The 24,704-nt window shown below is 41.1% G+C and overlaps 1 protein-coding gene across 2 annotated transcripts in view; it reads right to left on the bottom strand.

Annotated features, from left to right (window-relative positions):
* Nucleotides 1-166: 166 nt before the first annotated feature.
* The window catches only part of atp13a2 (ATPase cation transporting 13A2), a 36,108-nt gene continuing 11,570 nt past the window's right edge, over nt 167-24,704 (bottom strand). For both annotated transcript variants that reach the window (XM_064957013.1, XM_064957014.1), the window contains exons 12-29: nt 24,381-24,542; nt 22,571-22,681; nt 22,355-22,401; nt 22,018-22,206; nt 21,543-21,749; nt 21,317-21,427; nt 20,446-20,602; nt 20,152-20,263; nt 19,916-20,040; nt 17,995-18,179; nt 15,315-15,407; nt 15,093-15,172; nt 14,667-14,819; nt 14,440-14,536; nt 12,306-12,529; nt 6,246-6,397; nt 5,737-5,909; nt 167-1,181 (exon numbers count right to left, since the gene is read on the bottom strand). In XM_064957013.1, coding sequence (XP_064813085.1) covers nt 1,014-1,181; nt 5,737-5,909; nt 6,246-6,397; nt 12,306-12,529; nt 14,440-14,536; nt 14,667-14,819; nt 15,093-15,172; nt 15,315-15,407; nt 17,995-18,179; nt 19,916-20,040; nt 20,152-20,263; nt 20,446-20,602; nt 21,317-21,427; nt 21,543-21,749; nt 22,018-22,206; nt 22,355-22,401; nt 22,571-22,681; nt 24,381-24,542 — 2,546 coding nt within the window. In that variant the 3' untranslated portion in view covers nt 167-1,013. The remainder of the gene's footprint in view (nt 1,182-5,736; nt 5,910-6,245; nt 6,398-12,305; nt 12,530-14,439; nt 14,537-14,666; nt 14,820-15,092; nt 15,173-15,314; nt 15,408-17,994; nt 18,180-19,915; nt 20,041-20,151; nt 20,264-20,445; nt 20,603-21,316; nt 21,428-21,542; nt 21,750-22,017; nt 22,207-22,354; nt 22,402-22,570; nt 22,682-24,380; nt 24,543-24,704) is intronic.

Below are 24,704 nucleotides of genomic sequence, written 5' to 3'. Positions count from 1 at the left end.
ACTAAATACTTTTTTGCCCCACTGTATAACATCCACATTTGTTGTCCATTGGTGTCCCGTATTGAACACATTGATTGGATCAAATTAGCTCTCTTGTAAACATTTCACATTTCTCTAAAGTGTTGCAACCACCTACCGCTGAGAAACATCAATACAACCTGACAAGAACATTTAAAAAATAGTTTTATTCCTAATACTATTGAACATTTGAGCTTTTCATAATCTTATATCATTGGCTGGTATTTATTTTATTTAACTTGGCAAATCAGTTAAGAACAAATTCTAATTTACAATGATGGCCTACCCCGGACAACGCTGGGCCAATTGTGCGCCGCCCTATGGGACTCCCAATCACGGCCAGTTGTGATACAGCCTGGAATCGAACCAGGGTCTGTAGTGACACCTAACACTGAGATGCAGTGCCTTGCGCCACTCGGCAGCCCAGTGGCACAGTATTGTACTTCCCACTGCTGTTGAAAAGGAAAAATGTGTGAAACAGACTTCAGAGGTTTGTTCACTGTCCTCACTGCGACATTGTGGATGTGGCTCAGATCCTAGGCACTCTTTGGCTGGGGAAATATTGAGAGAGTTCGATTAAAATGAATCACGGTTCACCGGTCTATGGCTTGTGATGTAAATGGGCGAAAGCAGTGAGGGAGGAGCGCCTTTATCAAATTGAAGAGTAATCTGCACCGCTTGGTCATGTCAACAATGGAGCATGGTTTATCGATAAAATGTTAGAATTTTCTAACTTTCATTTGGAAGACAGAAAGCGTTAATCTAAAGCAATCACTTTTACATGTGAACACAGAATCCTACTCATTACTTCACCTACATCACTTTTGTTTAGAGCCGACTTCGCCATCGGACAGAGCTGGGCACTTGGCTGACTCATCCCCAGGAGGCAGCAGGGTTCCAAAACTAATGCTATCGGTTTAGACTCCTCCCACCGAGGCAACCTGGGCCAGATAATCGAATCTCTCAATATTGTGCAATGGGAGGAGAGGCTGATGCTAGCTCAGGCCAATGACTGTGCACTGGGGCGGGACTAGTGGTTGGTCCAGGGGGGGCCAGGAGGGAGAGTCTGACAGGAGGACGTCTAGGCGCTTGTACTGCTTCTTGGACTGGCGCCTCCCTCGGAGCAGACGCAGGCAGTTCAGCATACCTCGGTCTATCAGCATCTACAGGAGAGCCAGTAGGATATAGTCACACAGTCATTGAGTACGTTTAAATGCATAGTAATAATTTGATATTAAACTGATTATGGCAGTATGCAGATTATGCAATAGTCACATAAACACCTTACTCTGCTTATCTTAATTGGCAGAAGGTCAAGTTCAAAGTAAGCATATGGGGCATCTTATCAATCATGCGTTGGCACAAATCTGCGTAAACCATGTCTGGAATAATTTCCACACAAAATGTGATTTATCAATATGAACATTTGCTTGAGTGCATACATTTCACCCACAGCCATGCGTAGGCACAGTGCCAAGTGGTGGAATAAGGGAACTATTTGTCAAGCGTAGAATGGGGAAAATGTGTGAAATTGTGAGTAATAATATACATTTCTTTCTACTTCATTGCATTTTCATTGTGAATTCATGCAACATACTGTATCTGGTCAGGCTATATCACATAATTTGACCACAGTGGATTTGCTACGATAATAATTAGGGCTGAACCCAAATAGTCGACTGGTCAGTCGACCAAGCAAATATATTTTTTTCATGGCACACGGGAGACCTGTCTTATTTGCGCCCATCTTAGTGAACTCATCCATAGAGAAGACTGAGACAAAGGCTCTGCATGGTCAATTTGATATCTGCAGTGGCCGTACAGCATTTACTGTGATGAGGCCTCTGCAGAAGTCTGAGCAAACATTCATTTTGCACATCGCGGAGTAGAGCTATTGTCAAAGAAGTGAGTTCGTGTTCATACAGGACCTCCCGCACCACACCTACCATCAACCAATCATGTCAATGCGGGGCTATAAGGAGCCCTCCTCCTTGATTTGGCCTCCAGAGGTTCCGCAATTACGTCACACCCTCCATACGAAGCCACCAACCATATTTACGTCTCAAGCATAAATTGTCCTTAATCCATTGTGGAGGCCACGGGGATGGCACAGTACAAGAAGTGTAGTGTGGCTAAAATGCACAATGCACCTCTCTCTCCAGAATGCGCGCTCTCCCGACAATTTGTGTACATTCATTGTTTCATAACATCATTGTGTGAATTGTTTGCATCTATCATTACATATCACCAGTAGTATATTTACCGTTAATTCCTAATCTATATTTGTTTGTCTACGGTAATTTCTGTTAATGCATTCAATATATTATTATATTGTTAGCAGAGCACACAACCTATGCTACACTTTTGAGAAACAAGTAAACTTAGTCAGTCTTTGTTTGGAGTGCTTCTGTCAATGTTGAGTAAGGACGTTCACAATCAGGTAGAAGTAGGCCTATATGCTCGCAAATGTATGCATATAAAATGTTTCCATTTGGGGATCTGATAGTATTTCTGATTGGCTTAACGCACTACCACGAATGAGCTGTGGAGCTTTTCAAAGTAGGCTAATGTTTTCTTTACCTCAAACGGCAAGCAAACTAAGTCTGTTTTTACATCCATTGAGAATGACAATAGTTCCTCAATACATTTGAAAAATCTTTACAGTTCTCTCCTTTTCGATAATCACTCAGCGTGTAAGAGAAAAAGGTCATTCTCTGATCCTTCGGCCCAAAATAGTTGAAACAACGTTTCAAGTTCGTTGCATACAGAGCCATGCATAGCCAATGTGATTTATAGGATATTTATTTTTAATCAGGATATTTTATAATTGCAGGCTGCAATGATCGTATTTGTTTGCTTTATAGGCAATTTTTACATAGTTGGCAATAGAAGTTACTTTTTAGGTTAATCATTTTCATTTAGATAACCACATGACAATGATTTTAAGATGCGAAGACATTATACGTTTAAATTAAACTGTGCATATGAAAACCATAACTGGCAAGAGAAATTGACATTTCACATGAGAAAAAAACTTTGCTGACTCCTTGTTTAGCCAATAGAGCCCCACAGTGGAGGTGTGTGTCATAATACGCATAAAACCTAGCTGTCAAACAGGGAAATGGTTCTAATTGTTTTTTCCCCCATAGAGGATTTTTAGAAAGACTTAAAATAAGGGCAGTGTTTCATGTCGGCTCACCGTGGCAGTGTCTATCGAATTATGTCAATATATTTGGCTCTATTTACATTGATTTGAAAATGCTAATGAGCATCAAAGTAAACAAAAATACATAACTTGCACAAGACAATTCACAGAATTGTCAATTTAAAGACATTTTGCCAATTTATTCATTACTACATTTAGGTAACATTAGATAGTTAATCCAGAGATTCTTACATTTTCCTTGATTCGGCAGTCTCGTCCAGACCAACATGGCATTTGTAGTTCTTTATAATAGCCAAATAGGCGACCAATAAGCTTTTTACCAACCCTTAATAAACTTTTGGAAAATATGGTGTTTGACAAGACACAATACTATTTTACTGTAAACAAATTGACAACAGACTTTCAGCACGCTTATAGGAAGGACACTCAACAAGCACAGCGCTTATACAAATGACTGATGATTGGCTGAGAGAAAGATTGAGGGAGTTTTTTTGCGGCTTTTGACATTATCGATCATAGTCTGCTGATGGAAAAGCATATGTTTTATGGCTTTACACCCCCTGCTATATTGTGGATAAAGAGTTAACAGTCTAACAGAACACAGAGGGCATTCTTTAATGGAAGCATCTCCAACATAATCCTGGTAGAATCAGGCCCCTTACTTTTTTCAATCTTTACTAATGACATGCAACTGGCCTTGAGTAAAGCCAGTGTGTCTATGTATGCGGATGACTCAACACTATACACGTCAGCTACTACAGAGTGAAATCACGGCAACATTTAACAAAAAGCTGCAGTTAGTTTCAGAATGGGTGGCAAGGAATACATTTTTCCTAAATACTTCCAACTAAAAGCATTGTATTTGGGACAAATCATTCACTATAACCTAAATCTTATAATAAATGTGGTAATTTAGGAAGTTGAGGTGACTAAACTGCTTGGAGTAACCCTGGATTGTTCACTGTCATGGTCAAAACATATTGATACAACAGTATCTTAGATGTGGAGAAGTCTGTCCATAATAAAGCACTGCTCTGCCTTCTTAACAACACTATAAACAAGGCAGGTCCTACAGGCCCTAATTTTGTTAAACCTCGACTACTGTTAGTAGTGTGGTCAGGTACCACAAAGAGGGACTTGAGAAAAGTACACAGGGAGCTAACATTAATAATACGCATGTCAATCTATCATGACTCAAAGTGGAAGAGAGATTGACTTCGTCACTACTTGTTTTTGTAAGACGTGTTGACAAGCTGAATGTACCGAGCTGTTTGTTTAAACTACTACCACACAGCTCAGACACCCATGCATACCACACAAGACATGCCACCAGAGGTCTCTTCACAAACTCCAAGTCCAGAACAGACACACATTACTACATAGAGCCATGGCTACATGGAACTCTATTCCACATCAGGTAACTGATGCAAGCAGTAGAATCAGATTTTATTTTTTTAAACAGGTCAAAATACACCTTATGGAACAACGGGGACTACACACAGGTACGGACACACGCATACGCACACAAGCACACACTCTACACACACATACATTGTAGATATGTAGTGGTGTAATAATGTTATATGATGTAAGTGCCTTAATGTGTTTGGACCCCTGGAAGTGTAGCTAATGGGGATCCCTAATAAATACAAAAATGTAATGTCATGTCGTATTTTAAATTGTATAGAACTTCCTTAATGTTGCTGGGTCATTTGCGTCTTACTTCATCAAACAGTATGCTTAAAGCATCAGACAAGCTCAATGCATATATAGTAGATTCTATAAAAATAAACTTTTTTTTTTAAACAATCAAATGTTCAAAAGAATGCCCTTCCGGTGAACCAATATTTTTTTGTTTGTTGGACAGCCCTAATAATAATCCATATAAAGTACAGTAATTTGTTCAATTAGAGGCACGTGTGAAAATGAAACCGTTGTTGAAATACTATAAAAGACTGCAAAAATTCCAAAACCACATCACACTTTTTCCTATGTTATGAATATTCTCTATTCTGTTCTTAAGTAGTATTTTAGAATAGTTTCTACGCAATATTGATAAATGAGGTCCCTGGTTTTCTAAGCAAATGTCTAATTATTAGGACAAGTAAACACCTTAAAAATCGGTCTTGCTGCAGTGTATTTGGTCTGCGCATGTGCTAGCTCCAGCCGAGTGAGTCTCCCACTTTTGCACAAGTGAAGTGAGTTCGGAACAACTGAATGTATGCCTCTTTGAAGTAGTTTTCACATACACATTTTACATGTCCAAACTCAAAATAAAATTTGCTTCCGAAAAATAACATGGTTGCTGTGGTAGGAAGTTTATTTTGATTGCCGATTTCTCTGAATTTATCAGAGTGCCATCAAGTAGCCTGATTTCAGATGTGTCCATGTAAACAGGATTTTTGGGGAAATCGTTCGTAAATGTTTTAATCAAACTATTATATTAATCTGATGATCCACAATAAATCGCATTATTGTGTGCATGTAACCATACTCACTAAGCGCTGAATACTAACATGAGATTACCTCAAGGAAGGAAGGACAATTTTTACCTCCAATAGGAAGCAGAAGACAAAGTTGAGTGCGGCCAGGGCCACCAGCAGGATTTTGAAGTTCATATCAGGGATGTAGTAAAGCTTCAGCAGCTTGCGCAGGAAAGGCACGGGAGCTAGCACCAGCCAACTCATCAGAGCGAACAAGACCAGCAGCACACACACAAAAACCACTGTTAGGAGAGAGAGAGAAAAGATGGGCATCATGTCAGATACCTTGGCAGCTACTGTGATTATCAGAGTTTACTGCTTAAAGGGATAGTTCACTCAAATCTAAGTGTCAGATGGTTAAGTACCTCAACATTGGTGGATTTAAAACCACTTTTTAAATTGACCAATCAATTAAACTATCCGTTACAGCACACTGCATGAATGTCAAGGAGGGGAAAGGAGACCCAGCAACAGGTGCTTTTTTTGTGGCTTTGATTTGCAAGGCATGTTCATACAATATTACCGAACCCCACAAAGAATGATGTGATATGTCTGGAGCACCTTGGTTGGTGCCTCACCGTTGTAGTACAGAGGTCTCTTGTAGGGGTATCCTTTCGTCACCACCACTGCCATGATGATGTACTGGTACCCCGACAGGTCAAACACACTGGTGTCCTCAAGGTTGGGCAGGTTCGCTGCTCCTGACATTGTTGAATTGAGAGGAACAAACCTGAAAGGATGGATGAGAGGGATAATTCATATTAATTTACCTAGACATTCCCCCACAATGCACTGCATTTGTTGAAAGTCATTGAGCTGCTGTGTTTTTTGTACATAATTTTAAACCTCAATGTGACTGAGTCACACCCTTCTTAATATTCCTTTGGTCCTTCTCAAGGATCTATTCCAATGAGAACTCCTTAATTTCCCCTCCTCAAAACATCAGAACATTATTCTGTGTCTTTAAGAATAGGGCTGGGAATTTTTATTTTACCTTTATTTAACCAGGCAAGTCAGTTAAGAACAAATTCTTATTTTCAATGACGGCCTGGGAACAGTGGGTTAACTGCCAGTTCAGGGGCAGAACGACAGATTTGTACCTTGTCAGCTCGGGGGTTTGAACTCGCAACCTTCCGGTTACTAGTCCAACGCTCTAACCACTAGGCTACCCTGCCGCCCCGGGACATTGTCAGGGACATCACAATACTTCGGTGCTGATAGAATCCCAATAAAATCCTAATACATATTGTATGTTCCAAACATATTGCACACTATGTCTGCCTCATGGACAAGAGAGCCATTAAAAAAATTGTTTTAAAAATATTTCCAGCCATGGAAATAAGTGCAAAAACACGTTGGCTCACTATTTAATAATAACATAAAGAACAAGCTATAGGACGAGTTTTGGAGCAGGTACAGCCGACTAAACTAGAGGTAGCTAACGTTAACTACCTACCAATTATTAAAACTAATATTTTATTTTTAGGATCGATAAGTGGAGTCAGTATATTTTTATTTTTTTAAATCGGCAAAAATTACATTGAGATACTGTTTTGATCCCCCAACACTAATTACTAATATTATTAGGGCTGACCACATTTAGTCGACTGGTTGATTGTTTAATTGATAGGTTGTTGGTCGATAAAGATTGTTTTTAGTCGAGCAGTGGCAAATGTTTATAAAAACAATTATGGCACACGAGACAACAACTGTCTGATTCACGCCTGTCAGAATCTATTGCGGAGGCTGCGGTGATGGCACACCAGTATCACCAGTAGAACATTTACCGTTAATTCCTAATCTACAATGTTTGTTTGGTTTACTTCTGTTAATGCATTCAATATATTATTATTACAGTCTTACCGTTGCCGTTGCCATTGGAGTGGGCACGTTGTTTGCAGAGTGCACAACCTTGGCTACACTTGTGAGAAAAGTTTGTTTATTTCATTCCATTTGTGAATTTATTCATTGACTTTTGTTCGGGGTGCTCTTGTCAATCTTGAGTAAGGACACACTACTGATTACGCATATAGAAGTAGGACTAGCCTACCTGGCCTGAATGCAAATGTAGGCCTATAAAATGTACCCATTTGGGGATCTGATACTATTTCTGATTTTCTTAACTCACCATCACTGTGGAGCTTCTCAAAGTATTTTTCTCTTTGCATCAAACAGCAAGTAAACAAAGTCTGTTTTTACATCCATTGATAATGACAATCACGGCCGGCCCTCCCATTAGGCGGCCACCTATGGCGGCACTTGAATTTGGGGTGGAATTTTGACAATTGGCTGCCACCCTCCGGCGCCCCTGATCAGCTGCTACACCGCCCGCGGCACCCCAGCCACCAACATAGCGTTGCTGCAGTTCCCGTCCCCACCCCATTCCCGCTTCTCCAGAAGTTCACTCCCACTATCATTGGTAGCTATGGTGATGTGTATGTTTATATGGGATTATCCAATTGTGAAATATTAAAAATGAATCTGCCAATTAAATTATTGTATTTTTTTGGGGGGTGTTGTGTGTGACAAACAATTAGTGATTAAGGCAGTAGCATAACCTAGCCTTTTAACGTTAGCTAGCTACAACTAGTGGATATAATTTAAACTAAAAGTAATCTATAGAGATTTTAAACTATTTGCTACCATGTCTAAGAGACAAAAACTATCAGGAAGCAAATATTAAAAATAAAATAAAAAATGAGAAAAGAGGCACAATCTCTAAACCAAAGAAATTTGCTGGTGAAATGTATCAGTGTACAGCAATGTACATCCACCAGTGTGGAGAATGACAAGCCTAAAAGGCCCGGCCATTCACGGAGATCTACGCTGGTCAGGGATGGAACCAGGGATTGGAAGAAGCTTTCCGCCTCCTCAACTCACATGAGAAGTTGCATGACCACCTAGATAGTTTCCAGAGGTAGAAGGAGCAGGATATCAGGCTGGTGTCTAAGCAAACTCTGATGATTTGACTTCAGGACCTTGGACAGCTAACGAGAAAAAACATCACTGACTGCAATGCAGCACCACAGCAGAGGAAAGAGGCCAATATAAGCGGAGCCAAAATAAATAAATGCTGAAACTGATGTTGGACAATCAAATTCGATATGTAAATAAACTAAATTCGTTAAGGCTGGGTCAATGACATAGAGCTTATATTACCCTGCTCCAGCGAAATAACGCCCACCATGCATTTATGAAAGCACTTGTTTCCAAAGCTCAAATGATCTTACTCTGTTTTACAGGTCTACAGGAATATTAAAATATATACTGTTGATGTCGGAAGATTTCATATACTTAGGTTGGAGTCATTAAAACTTGTTTTTCAATCACTCCACACATTTCTTGTTAACAAACTATAGTTTTGGCATGTCACTTAGGACATCTACTTCGTGCATGACACAAGTAGTTTTTCCAACAGCTGTTTACAGACAGATTATTTCACTTATAACTCACTGTATCACAATTCCAGTGGGTCAGAAGTTAACATACACCAAGTTGACTGTGCCTTTAAAAAGTTTGGAAAATTCCAGAAAATGTCATGTCTTTTGAAGATACTGATAGACTAATTGACATCATTTGAGTCAATTGGAGGTGTACCTGTGGATGTATTTCAAGGCCTACCTTCAAACTCAGTGCCTCTTTGCTTGACATCATTGGAAAATCAAAAAAATTGTAGACCTCCACAAGTCTGGTTCATCTTTGGGAGCAATTTCCAAACGCCTGAAGGTACCACATTCATCGGCACGAACAATAGTACGCAAGTATAAACACCATGGGACCACGCAACCATCATGCAGCTCAGGAAGGAGACGCGTTCTGTCTCCTAGAGATGAAAGTGCAAATCAATCCCAGAACAACAGCAAAGGACCTTGTGAAGATGCTGGAGGAAACAGGTACAAAAGTATCTATATCCACAGTAAAATGAGTCCTATTTCAACGCAACCTGAAAGGCCACTCAGCAAGGAAGAAGCCACTGCTCCAAAACCGCCATTAAAAAGCCAGACTCCAGTTTGCAACTGCACATAGGGACAAAGATCATAGAACACCATCCCAACCGTGAAGCACTGGGGTGGCAGCATCATGTTGTGGGAGTGCTTTGCTGCAGGAGGGACTGGTGCACTTCACAAAATAGATGGCATCATGAAGAAGGAAAATTATGTGGATATATTGAAGCAACATTTCAAGACATCAGTCAGGAAGTTACAGCTCAGTCACAAATGGGTCTTCCAAATGGACAATGACCCCATGCATACTTCCAAAGTTGTAGCAAAATGGCTTAAGGACAACAAATTCAAGGTATTGGAGTGACCATCACAAAGCCCTGACCTCAATCCAATAGAAAAGCAGAACTGAAAAAGCGTGTGCGAGCAAGGAGGCCTACAAACCTGACTCAGTTACACCAGCTCTGTCAGGAGGAATGGACCAAAATGCACCCAACGTATTGTGGGAAGATTTTGGAAGGCTGCCTGAAACGTTTGACCCAAGTCTTTAATTTAAAAAAAAGGCAATGCTACCAAATACTAATTGAATGTATGTCAACTTTTGACCCACTGGGAATGTGATGAAATAAATAAAAGCTTAAATAAATTATTCTCTCTACTATTATTCTGACATTTCACATTCTTACAATAAAGTGGTGATCCTAACTGACCTAAAACAGGGAATCTTTACTTGGATTAAATGTCAGGAATTGTGAAAAACTGAGTTTAAATGTATTTGGCTAAGGTGTATGTAAACTTCCGACTTCAACTGTATGTTAAATATGTTATATATAAGTGTTATTTTTTATTGTAATTGTAACAATTATGGGGTCGTGCCAAGATAACAGGTGGGATATTATTATTAAGAAACTCATTTTCCTACTATAGGTAGTAGGTTGCATAGTGATAGCAACATTGTAACTCCCCAACACAGAGGTTAAAGTAAAATGATCTTCTGCCTGGTAAGGGACCTCCTATATATGCACGCGTGCACCAAACATTTTTATGGGCATAAACATAGAATTGCATATATAATTGGAGCCTATTTCTTCATCTTCCAAAAAATAAGTGGTAAGCCTACCTGTTTGACAGACACAATTATCCTATTCATAGATGTCTGTATAGCCAAATACTGTCAAAATAAAATAAAACGTATCCAGATATCAAGCGTTCTATAGCTATGCTTAATAACCTGGAGATGCCTTATGGTAGAGACAAGCTCTAAAATGCCCGTGAAAGATGTGACTCTGATGCATATGGGGATATATTGATTCCTCTCTATGACAATCTGAAGTTAAACTGCAGCCTATAATAATCGAGGAGACAAGAAAAATAAAATTGACTTTGCTATTCTGTCCCTATTAATTGAGCTTTTCTCTTTCTGGAAAGAGAAGATGTTGGTTTAAACCCAGGCAGCTTTAAGGGAAGCACTTGTGTTTTGGGGTTATACAACGGACGAGTAGCCAGCAGTTGAATCTTACAGTTTTCTGTGTCAGTGCAGCCTCTGTCTGGGTAGAAAGATGCCATGCTTAGATTCATAGGGATGTCTAAGATGTAATTATTTTTGGTGATTTTATCAATGTAATCAGATTGAAGATATTAGACTGTTATTAGGCTGTTAATGTCAATGTTATTGACATTGAACTGATTATATAGCCTACTAACCAGAAGTGTTAAAAATTGTGTTTAATTTGTAGCATAGGCCTATTAATTGGGCTGCTATTATTTTCTGTTCCTACAACTTTTAGCTGAGAAATAAATTGGCCCAACGCCAAACCTATTGGGGGGTGGCAGATTTTTGCCGGCCCTGTTGACAATAGTTCCTCAACATCGCCTATTTGAAAAATCTTTCCAACTCTCCCTTTCAAATACCACTCAGCATGAAAGGGGAAAAAAGTTGTGCTGTGATCTGGTGGAAATGTCATAAAATAGGCATACCGGATTACTTCGTATCCCTTGCGCTAAATAGCCTACTGCACTGTCTGTCCGGAGCTCACTGGCGCTGGAAACTGAGGGCCCAGAATATTTTCTACAATGTTGCAAGTTTGCTAGCACAAGCTTCCCACTAGACCAAGTTAATACAATAGTTGATACAATGTTTTAGGTTTCTTGCAGACAGGCCATGCGTAGCCAATGTGATTTATAGGATATTTATCTGAATATTTTCTACCTGCGGGCTGCAAGTTTTTTATTAGTTGGCTTTATGTAGGCTATTTTCACATATTGGCAATGGCAATAGAAGTTATTTTTACATTGGTATAATTTTCATTTAGATATAATTTTAATGAACCATATGACCTTGATTTTGAAATATGAAAACTTTATAAATTAAACTGTTCCACGGAAATGTGCATATGAAAATCATAACTGGCACACAGATCAGTAGAACTGGTACGATAACTTGGCACTCCAAATGCAAAAGGTTTGTGTCTTAACAAGCTCAGTAACCTACATATAGTTGATTAATTCAAACATAGGCTGTGTCTAAATATGGAAAAATACACATTTTAAAATGTCAACCAATCGAACAGATGGCTCTCGGTCGACTAACATAATTTTTTATTTTTTTTGTCGGGGACAGCCCTAAATATTATACAGTATTAAAAGGTGCTATACAAATCTAGCTGATCATAATCACTATTCATAAATGGTTCTTACCAGTCCTGGGAGGTGGTGATCAGCAGAGCAGACACCTGGCCCAGGATGAGAAGCAGGGTGTGCAGCGTCAGGCTAGCAAGGACTGGCAGCGCCAGCAAGCTGGCTGGGGGCCTCTGGGGGTGCAGCTCTGTGCTTGGGCCCCCTTTCCCCATGACGATAGCCAGCAGCGTCACCAGGACCATGTCAAAGAACAGGAACTGCAGGTCGCCCAGGTTAGTCTTCTCCTGAATGGGGTACACAAAATAGAATCAACACATGCTATAGGTGGGGGATGGTAAAATAACATTCCAAGGCATTCTACAGATCCAGACAAATGTTGTGCCTGTTAGATACAGTTGAATCAGAAGTTTGCATACACCTTAGCCAAATACATTAAACTCAGTTTGTCACAATTCCTGACATTTATCCGAGTAAAAATTTGGAACACCACTTTATTAGGATCACCACTTTATTTTAAGAATGTGAAATGTCAGAAAAATAGCAGAGAGAATTATTTCTTTCAGCTTTTATTTCTTTCATCACATCCCCAGTGGGTCAGAAGTTTACATACACTCAATTAGTATTTGGTAGCATTGCCTTTAAATTGCTTAACTTGGTCAAACGTTTCAGGTAGCCTTCCACAAGTTTCCCACAATAAGTTGGGTGAATTTTGGCCCATTCCTCCTGACAGAGCTGGTGTAAATGAGTCAGAGTTGTAGGCCTCCTTGTTCGCACATGCTTTTTCAGTTCTGCCCACAAATTTTCTATGGGATTGAGGTCAGGGCTTTGTGATGGTCACTCCAATACCTTGACTTTGTTGTCCTTAAGCCATTTTGCCACAACTTTGGAAGTATGCTTGGGGTCATTGTCCATTTGGAAGACCCATTTGCGACCAAGCTTTAACTTCCTGACTAATGTCTTGAGATGATGCTTCAATATATCCACATAATTTTCTTTCCCCAAGATGCCATCTATTTTGTGAAGTGCACCAGTCCCTTCTGTAGCAAAGCACCAACACAACATGATGCTGCCACCCCAGTGCTTCACGGTTGGGATGGTGTTCTTCGGCTTGCAAGCATCCCCCTTTTTCTCCTACAAACATAACGATGGTCATTATGGCCAAACAGTTCTATTTTATTTTCATCAGACCAGAGGACATTTCTCCAAAAAGTATGATCTATGTCCCCATATGCAGTTGCAAACAGTAGTCTGGATTTTTTATAGCGGTTTTGGAGCAGTGGCTTCTTCCTTGCTGAGCGTCCTTTCAGGTAATGTCAACATAGGACTCCTTTTACTATGGATATAGGTACTTTTGTACCCATTTCCTCCAGCATGGTCCTTTGCTGTTGTTCTGGGATTGATTTGCACTTTTTGCACCAAAGTACGTTCATCTCTAGGAGACAGAATGTGTCTCCTTCCTGAGCGGTATGACAGCTGCATGGTCCCATGGTGTTTATAGACTCGCGTACTATTGTTTGTACAGATGAACGTGGTACCTTCAGACGTTTGGAAATTGTTCCCAAGGATTAACCAGGCTTGTGGAGGTCTACACATTGTTTTCTGAGGTCTTAGCTGATTTCTTTAGATTTTCCCATGATGTCAAGCAAAGAGGCACCGAGTTTGAAGGTAGGCCTTGAAATTCATCCACAGGTACACCTCCAATTGACTCAAATTATGTCAATTAGCCTATCAGAAGCTTCTAAAGCCATGACATCATTTTCTGGAATATTCCAAGCTGTTTAAAGGCACAGTCAACTTGGTGTATGTAAACTTCTGACCCACTGGAATTGTGATACAGTGAATTATAAGTGAAATAATCTGTCTGTATATAATTGTTGGAAAAATGACTTGTGTCATGCACAAAGTAGATGTCCTAACCGACTTGCCAAAACTATAGTTTGTTCATTAACAAGAAATTTGTGGAGTGGTTGAAATACACGTTTTAATGACTCCAACCTAAGTGTATGTAAACTTCTGACTTCAACTGTACATACAATAATTAAGTTTAAAAGACTATAGCATGTTTTTTCTAAAGCGATGAAACATGAGAAAGTATGCACAATGAACCCCTCCAAACTAATGCACACATTATCTGGCATATCTCCTGTCTTTCTTTCCAGGGGTAAAGAAACACTATAAGCTTGGCAGAACTCACAGTGTAGAGGATGAGCACAGAGGAGAACTGGATGAGACTGTACAAGGCCATGTACTTGAAGAGACTGAATGATGTCACCAGAGAACACCGGCCCTCCCTGTGAGACAGAGGAAGAATCACCCTTGTTAAAAAGAATGACAACGGCACATATTATTTTTCCTTTGACATTACAGTACTCATTACTGTTGGATGTCAGGCTAATCTTGAACAGAGTGTGGTGTCCTTACCGGATGAGTAGAGGCACACAGCTGATGTTGTCTGACTTGGAGGTGAAGGGAGAGGCCACGGATGCCTCTGCCTCTGACAGAGACACGCCTACGTCTGCGGCCCTTAGGGCTCCGCAGTCGTTGGCCCCGTCTCCGCACATGCCCACACGGTAGCTACACATTGAGGGAGAGAGGGTGAATGGGTGAGAACTTAGGACTATTCCCTTTTCACACTACAGAGCTGTGCCGAAGAGAGCCAATCAATGGAAGAATCTGCCTGTCTGTCCATCTATCCTTTCATGTACCTTAATTTGCTACCGAGTTCCTTTGTGTCTTCCTCCTTTTCCCTATGCATGACTCTACCCTCCATCTCTCTCATTCTAGGCTGGCCTCTTCTTCCCTGACTGGTTTCCTCTGTTCTTTCCACCTCTGTTCCCCCTCTCTTACTTCAGTTTCTGCAGCTCTGTGACCAGCTGAGTCTTCTGTTCAGGGGCCATCCGTGCGTAGACCGTTCCCCGCATCAACACCTGAAAACACAACGCACTCATAATGCATTGTCTATTCTACACAATAACTGACCTTTCAGAACCATTTCCCCAGTGTGTGTTAAAACTATTCAGCTAACTGGGTGGCTGTTGAGTTGAGTGGACAATGGGAAGGTGGTCTCACCTTTGGCAGATACTCAGGGAAGTGGTCACACAGCGCGGAGAAGGACTTTCCATTGATGGCCAGGTGATAGTTGATAACACCCTGGTACAGACCCTGAGAAAGCAAGAGGCGATGAACTGGAGTATTACAAACAGTACCTTTCGTAATAGGTATGGCACAAGGCATAGGTCTGTCTCAAAATAAAATGATAACATGAAAGAACAGTGGGGTGGATCCAAACTTCCACTTCCTAAAATGCTTCACTTAGTCTCCCATTGACATCAATGCATGACTAGACTTGTGGCGGTCATGAAATTTTGTCAGCCGGTGAATGTCAAGCAAATAACTGCCGGTCTCACTGTAATTGACCGTTAATTAACATAAACACATTTAGCATCTCCTGGCTTCCACACATAGCCTACAAGCCACCGATGCAGACCTTTGGAACATTTACATTTTAAAAAGTCTAATAAATCCATGGAATACAGCCTACACCATCACAATAAATCCATTATTTAAACAGGTCTAAAGAAACATGTTATGAAGAAAATGTAGTCTATTTCAGAAGAACAGAATAGCATACTCTAAGTTGTCCTTATGTTAAGCCCTAATTTGGCTATGGCTACACTGGTTCCTTTAGCAGACAAGATTTGCTTAGAATTCCATGGCATTATTTTATAGTATGAAGAAAACAACTGAACATAGCTGAATAAAATAGAAAGGATATTCTCCAAACGATTTGAGGGAGAGAAACAGGCACTCCTATATGCTTAATTTAGTTATTTATGTAACTTTAGTTGTGATACAAATATTGTCCTATATGTTATGATTTTTTAATACATTCTAAGGCTGCATGAGGCGACTAATGATGATTTGACAAAAGTTGCATAAAAGGCATGAGCTCTGCCTTTTGTTTATGCGCAGGCTGTACACACTTCATCAGTCTCTCATTCACAATTTTAAAAGCACTTGATAATGCCTCAAATTTCCCGGCTGCATCCCCTTTGGGCTCCCGAGTGGCACAGCGGTCTAAGACACTGCATCTCAGTGCTAGAGTTATCACTACAGACCCTGTATCACAACCAGCCGTGATTGGGAGTCTCATAGGGCGGCGCACAATTGGCCCAGCGTCATCCAGGTTAAGGTTTGGCCAGGGTAGGCTGTCATTCTAAATAAGAATTTGTTCCTAACTGACTTGCCTAGCTAAATAGAGGTAAAATAAAAAATGTATAATTGTGTGGCAGTAATGCCACTAAGAAAAGCCATGCCTTTTACAGCCAGTGGCCATTGTGCCCTTGGGCTGAATATAATAATTCCCTTCTCCCGACTGTGTGCCGAAGCACCTCTAACTCACATGATTGGATCTTTCTCACAGGCTACAAGTGAAGCCTGACACATCGGGAAGGAAACCTATCGAATTCCGAGGTGCATATTGAAGATATTGGAAGAACTGTCCACATTTACTTTTTGTCAGCCCACAAGATGAGTAGGCCTAATGAACAGCAAAAGCATTAGCCTATGTCAATCTACTATCCTCCATTGTACAAAAGTTGACCAATTATATTCTGCGAGAGAAATAAATATTCCAAACATAGTCTGGGACAGTTGTGTGATGGGATGGATCCCCCATTAATACAACCACTAGCATAAAAAAACTGTTTTAAGCAATGAGCCTGACACAACAATTCAGAACATTTAGCACAAAATGTTGATAAACTATTAGGCCATTTCTTCACATTATAAGCACAGCAATGTGGACACGGCAGTAGGTTATAAGCACAAATGTTCAATTAGGTAGTGCATTTTTATGGTGAAAATAATCTCCCCCAAACTTGAAACTCACATGCTGCGTATGCATGCCAGTTAAGGCTCTACACACGTTGTAAAGCCGATTAATGTGTTTCATTTTAAGAAGTTATTTGGCCACTTTAGTTGTAATACAAACCTAATCAAAATGTATATGCCAGGCAACATGTGGTGCGCAACGATGATTTGTAAAAGTCCAAAAAATAGTTATGCCTGTTTCTGGGCATATTTCCCAAGTGAGATATATATATATATATATGTGATTTATCTCATCTTTACACATACTAAATAATGTGTGTGAAATTCATTTTGATTTCGAATGGACGATTATCATGCACCTGTCTCAAAACAGGGGCAAAAAATACATGTCATCTATGCACTTAAATAGCAAATGGAGGATGCTTTCTCCGTGGTTAATTTTTATGCCAGCCAGATAGGCTATACTCCTGTTGTAAAGATAAGCAATGTGCTTAATATTAGGAAAGTTTAGAAATAAATATAGTAGGCCTAACCTATAGAAAGCTTATGGGATCCTCCTATTTTTAATAGAGGCCATCACATTTTCTCATGCAATTGCATAGCCTATAGAAATGTTGCACAACAAGAGCTCATGGGCTCTCAATAAGTTTTTGATTACATTTGTATTGATGTCAGAGTGATTAAAGGGACAATAGAGTGCTGAGTACCAGGCAGTTAGAAAGTTTGGTAGGCTACTAATGACTATCAGAAGCCTAATTATCGTGACTCAGCGGTCACATGGAATTTGAATGTCATCATGACTCGTGACCGCTGGTGTGGCGGTAATACGGTCACCGTAACAGCCTTATGAATGACCAAGTGAAATTTTGACTTAAGTGGAAGTTACGAATCGCCCTAGCATGAGGTAAAGACAAACCTGAGTGTACATGTCTATGGAGCTCTGTGTAGCTGTGTCCTCCATCCCTCCTTCCCCCAGGTGGAAGCGCAGTGAGGGCAGAGACTGGGCGGTCTTTGGGGTGGCGTGAACAAAAATCACCCTCTCATTTGAGCCCAACATCCCACAGGTTCGAGCCACATTGACTGCAGTCAGAACATTGTCACCTGTGAAGTAGGAAAGGAAATACTTAGACTAGATGGCCTGCTGTGGGACATACTGTAATATTTTTGAGTGAGAGGATTGGACTTAAGAGTATATGCCTTAGAGTGGGTTGCTCTGGAGGGCCATAGCATGTGCATGTTTTGTTCTAGCCCAGTGTCATGACTGTCCTGATCAGCTCAGGTTACAGGAGACCACAACCCTACAGATTATCTCTCAACCCCAACAGAGGAGGAGAGATCTAGGGGTCTGAAGATGTGGGGGGTTTTATGACCCCTCACACCCCTGGTAAATCTCAGGCCACAGACAAATTCCTTTGTCCTGTTACTATGGAGAACCAGCCTCAGAACATTAAACATGAAATAAAGGGACTTTGGAACATTGGTTTCCGTCAGCCACAACGGTGGTCATGACGATAGATGGAATATGAAAATGTATGTCATTTGGGTTATTAAAGGTTAATAGATGACATTATTACGAAAACATTGAAACGTGAAGAGTTTTCCTAGTATATGTTTGATGTTTAAACATCGTACATTGTGTGGAAAATGTCCAAATCAAAGGGAATGTTTTGGTAAAGATGAAATGTTAAGTTAGTTGTCTAAAATTGGATTTGAGTGAAATCTAGAACTTGCCCTCATTAACTTGGTACGCCCAGAGAATTGCCCTATAGACGGTTACGCCCACTTCTGACCCAAGGGTAAAAAACCTGTGAGTAAAGAATTCACAGAGAAGACTACGTGACCCAAGCTGCAGCCAAGGTCTAAAAAGTCAACGAACCCAGAACGCAACACAAGTTTGAAGACAAAGATATCCTTTTCTACCCAAGCTACGGATGAGTAGCTGTGTCTAAGCGGGTGAATTCAAGTCAAACCACCTAGACTCCATCTCCCATCGAATCGTGGTATCTAAAAGGTTTCATTCCTATGCTGTGAGCTCTGAGCTACAGAGCTGTCTGTCCTCAGAAGACCCCATAGCAAGGGTGAGGGAACAGACTCCTAAGCCAAAAGGACACTGACATCGGGAGGACGATCAGAGAGGTGCGCAGTAGAAGTGCGTCATCGAGCAGCTGAACGGTCCCCTTAACGGTCCACGCAGAGCATCCTCGGAGGTCTACCCCACGTAATTACATCATTATATTCTGACCCATAAGAGCGACAGTTTGGGGCAAGGCTAGGGTTAGAATAAGCATTTTGGGTAACACGCGCCATAGTGTGTTGGCCCGTTATACTAAGTTCTAACCAATAGCATATAACGTGTTTTCTCTATGTGTATCTTTTATCATCATTTTAGCTTTTTAGTAAATAAATATTACACTAAGATTGGTGTGGTACGAACTCATTGGTGAGACCAGGGTCCGTGCAGATTCACGGGCTATACGACGTTCAGAATGAGATTGGTAGAGGTAACTGGTTAATTAGTGGCTGTTGTAAAATCGATATTCTGATATTCTTTGAGTTAATCTGGAAAATAGAAGCTCAATACAAACTAGTTTTCCCATGGTGCCCCAGGTTAATGAGTTAATAATTGCTTGATTCAGATAATCACACAATTAGAAACTTGTAATGATTCGATGAACAACAGTCGTCACATTAACTAATACAACGTCACGACACCAGCACTAACCCTCCTGGGGGAAAAGAATCCTGTACACTGCGGTCCTCTATGGCCATGACTGATATTTATAATAGTCAAATTATGTTTGGGTTACAAAGACAGAAAAGAGATATGCTATTCATACCAGTGACCATGACGGTACGAAGATGTGCCAATCTGAGGGTAGTGATGACCTCCGCACTCTCCGGCTTGACCAGATTCTTCATCACCAGTAGACCCAGGAACTGCATGTCTCGCTCTACCTCTCCCCTGTGGACACCAACACAGCTCCATCAACACCTACTGACGTGATAGTTCACCAGCGGATAGTAGCTAGAAGGGACATAACCGCATTTGATGTTCTTCATAAAAATGTCCTACCGTTCAATGGTGCTCAAGTCAGTCTGCCCATGCAGTGTTTTGTAGCCGAGAGCTAGCACCCTGAAGCCGTCACTTGCGAAAGTACGCAGGGTGTTTGAGAATTGTGCAGGCACTGCAAGTCACGGGTTAAAAGAAAGACAGTAGAAGTAAACAATAACCAAAAAAAGACAGACTTAAAACACAATTACATCACAAACCAGTGCCAAAGCTAATCTTACAGCAACTTTTTCTTTCTGTGAAATATCTATTTCAATTCATAGCTCTCTTCACTCTGTCTCCCTCTCTCTTCCATACCGCTTTCTCTCAGGCAGAGGCTGGCCACCATCTCTGGGGCCCCTTTGATAAAGGCGAGGGACGACTGTCCCTCAGGATTCACCGTCACCACACTCATCCGCTGGAGGGACGAGGAGAAAGGGAAACGCTGCACGAGGGCCACCGCCTCATGGATGGACTGATCGGACAGGAGAGAAGTAAAGCATGGTTAAACTCCCTGGCTTGAATCCTTCATCATAAGGCTTTCATAACAGTGTTAAAGCGATTTCACAGATGTCATGATAACTGGAAGTCAGATTATGACAATGGCCTTAACACAAACCACTATCTACTGTAGGTCAGTGTTTCCCAAACACAGTCCAGGCTACCCCAAGGGGTGCACATTTAGGTTTTTTCCCCAGCACTACACAGCTGATTCAAATAATCAACTCATCAAGCTTTGATTATTTGAATCAACTGTGTAGTGATAGGGCAAAAACCAAAATGTGCACCCCTTGGAGTCCCCAGGACCGAGTTTAGGAAAAGCTGATCTGGGTAAAGGGATTCAAGTGTACCCATTGACACAAACATTGCAGAGTTCCTATGAATAATGAATAAATAATCTGTGAAGAACCCAAGAACAAAGAAAACTTTGTCAGTAGATGGGGAAAGCTCGGTAGGTCACTATTAACCTTGTGAGCCAGACTCAAAGTCTGTCACTATGGAAACAGGCCCACATAGCCCTAGGCCTAGATAGTGCTAACTTTTTCATAGTGACAACCCCTTTGGTGTCCACAGATCTGGGCCAACAATAAAAGCTAAGAGCTTCTTCCAACACATTGATTGAATTCACTTATTCAATTCTTTCAGATCTGTGAACACCTCAGGGGCCATGACCACGTGGGATACTCACTACACTCTCAGATTGGAGCTGACAGGCAGGGGGTCGCATCACTGCCAGAACCCTGTGACCTCCGAACTCTGAGTCTAACGTTTTGTCATCTCCTGCAGGCTCCTCCAGCTCCTGGCAGGAAAAGTCAGTCAGTCACATAGATGAAATACTCAGCCCCTATTGAAGAACTGACTTTGCACCTAGTACAAACACTCTATAAATATGGTTCTTGGTTTCTCAGTCTTACCCAGCCAGTGGACTCGATCATCTTGAGCTCTAGAGGGTCTCCCAGGGGTTGTCCCCCCAGCAAGGCAACAGAGTGGCAGCAGGCCATTGCAGAGAGCATGGGCCCCTGGGGCAGGAGGCGTGGGTCAGGGACCAGCTCAGAGAACCCAGCTCCACCACCCTCCATCACCCCCCACACGTCCAGTCCCTCCTCAGTCAGAGTGCCTGTCTGAATAGAGAGGAATAGAGAGTAGAGACACACTTCCTCCTTCAAAATAGTTCTTCACCAGGGTCATGTTCAGTAGAGCGTAACGTAGCAGAGCGTTTTGCAAAGAAAAACAAAAACTTGGGTAGTAGCTCTGTTTCAAAATGTTTTCTCCTGTTGTGTGTTTACAGAAAACGACCAAGATATGATTTCAACTGCTGTCAGTCCTCCTAGCTGCGTCCGCCCCAAAACACACACACACACACTAGGGCATACTGGTTTGGGGCCTCACCTTGTCAAAGCAAAAGAGCGAGACCTTCCCAGAGATGTTGATGCGCGGGGGGCTTATGCAGAAGACCCCTTCTCTCTTCAGACGACTCTGGGCGTAAATGGTACCGGTGGTGATAGCAGCAGGGAGGGCAGGGGGCACCACAATGGTCACAATATCCAGAGCCCGAATCACCAGCTCCCACCACGTGGTCTAGAGACACAATTACATTTTATTAAGAAATAATCCTCAGAGGGTCAAATATTTTTGCCCAGATCACCACATTGTTGTTTGTTTATCTAATTAATTAGGGTGGAAATGAACTCATGGTATTAATAAGGCTGGTATGGCAAATACTTACGTTGGTTCTGCTTAGGATCACGATGCTGTATACTGTGCCACACAATGCTGAAACACAATTAAATATTGGTTCATGCAGAAAATTATATGTTTACACAATACAAGGGGCTAATTGGTAATACTTTTATACTTCTCAAAACTTGTCTAGCACCCATTTAAAATAATTCAAAAGTGAGTTATTTTACGACGTGCAACTCTACTGTGTGTCGGGGCTTACCTACACCTCCCAGGAAAAGCAAGAACTTAATAGCGTCTTGGTAGAAGCGGAAGTTGATAGGTTGGGGGTAGAGGATGGAGCTGACCAGGTCTCCCTTGGCTGTGAAGAACCCTGAGGGACAAAAACCAACAACATTGAGTGGAGGACAAACACAGTCCTTTTATAATGTAATATGATGAGGTCTAATTATGTACATACAAAATACACATGCACTTTATTATGCATGTACAGTGGGGGCATAAAAAGTATTTAGTCAGTCACCAATTGTGCAGGTTCTCCTACTTAAAAAGATGAGAGAGGCCTGTAATTTTCATCATAGGTACACTTCAACTATGACAGTCAAAATGAGAAAAAAAATCCAGAAAATCACATTGTAGGATTTTTAATGAATTTATTTGCAAATTATGGTGGAAAATAAGTATTTGGTCACCTACAAACAAGCAAGATTTCTGGAACTTGGGTGCAGTGACTAAATACTTATTTTCCACCATAATTTTCATATAAATTCATTAAAAATCCTACAATGTGATTTATCTGGACTTTTTTTTCCACATTTTGTCTGTCATAGTTGAAGTGTACCTATGATGAAAATTACAGGCCTCTCATCTTTTTGAGTGGGAGAACTTGCACAATTGGTGGCTGACAAAATACTTTTTTGCCCCACTGTACATACAGTGCCAGTCAAAAGTTTGGACACACCTACTCATTCAATGATTTTTCTTCATTTTTACTATTTTCTACTAGAATAATAGTGAAGACATCAAAACTATGAAATGACAAATATGGAATCATGTAGTAACCAAAAAAGTGTTAACTGATCGCCACTCAGTCATCAAGGCAAAGGGTGGCTACTCTGCATGTGATGTTCCCACCATGAAGCATGGATGTGTGATGGTGCTTTGCTGGTGACACTGTCAGGGATTTATTTAGAATTTAAGGCACACTTAACCACTATGGCTACCACAGCATTCTGCAGCGATACGCCTTCCCATCTGGTTTGCACTTCGTGGGACTATCACTTGTTTTTCAACAGGACAATGACCCAACTCACCTCCAGACTGTGTAAGGGCTATTTGACGAAGAAGGAGAGTGATGGAGTGCTGCATCAGATGACCTGGCCTCCACAATCACCCAACCTCAACCCAATTGAGATGGTTGGGATGAGTTAGAGTGCAGAGTGAAGGAAAAGCAGCAATTAAGTGCTCAGCACATGTGGGAACTTGTTCAAGACTGTTGGAAAAGCATTCCAGGATTTTTTTAAACCTTAATTTAACTAGGCGAGTCAGTTAAGAACAAATTCTTATTTACAATGACGGCCTACCCCGGTCAAACCCATACCCAGACGATATTGTGCCAATTCTGCACCGCCCTATGGGACTCCAGATCGGTTGTGATGCAGCCCGGGATCGAACCCGGGTCTGTAGTGACACATCTAGCACTGTGATGCAGTGCCTTAGAAAGTTGCTCCACTCAGGATCGTCACTCAGTCATCAAGGCAAAGGGTGGCTACTTTGAATAATCCCAAATATATTTACATTTGTTTAACACTTTTTGGTTACTTTATAATGCCATATGTGTTATTTCATAGTTTTGATATCTTCACTATTATTTTACAATATAGAAAATAGTAAAAATAAAGAAAAACCCTTGAATGAGTAGTTGTGTCCAAACTTTTTACTGGTACTGTACATACATACATACATACATACATACATACATACATACATACATACATACACTGTACCTATGCATGATTTAATTGTCTGTTGTTTGACCTTTCATATTGGTAGTGTAAAAGTATCCGTCTCACCTGTGCTTGTGACCACGGCAATGGCCCCGCCCCTTCCTGGCCAGCCCCCTTTGGCCTGGATGCACTGCGTACCGCAGAAGAGGGTGTGTCTGCGCTGGGTCTCAGGGCTGTAACGCCCCCCAGCAGCCGGCAGCGGGGTCTTCATCACAGGGACACTCTCACCTAGAGGTAAGGCAGGTGGCTATTACAATGGATTCACATTGCTCACTACTAAGAGCTTCAAAAGGTTCAACAATCAACGGAGGAGACATTTAACGAGTTGATCATTGGCAAGTTCAACTAGACATTTTGTGACGAGAGTTGAGAAAGTTTCAACTTAATGCA

Source organism: Oncorhynchus masou, chromosome 33 (assembly GCF_036934945.1).
Source record: "Oncorhynchus masou masou isolate Uvic2021 chromosome 33, UVic_Omas_1.1, whole genome shotgun sequence".
NCBI classification, from domain to species: domain Eukaryota; kingdom Metazoa; phylum Chordata; class Actinopteri; order Salmoniformes; family Salmonidae; genus Oncorhynchus; species Oncorhynchus masou.
The sequence above is the reverse complement of the archived record's forward strand: the minus strand, read 5'-3'. Positions and strand labels throughout refer to the sequence as shown.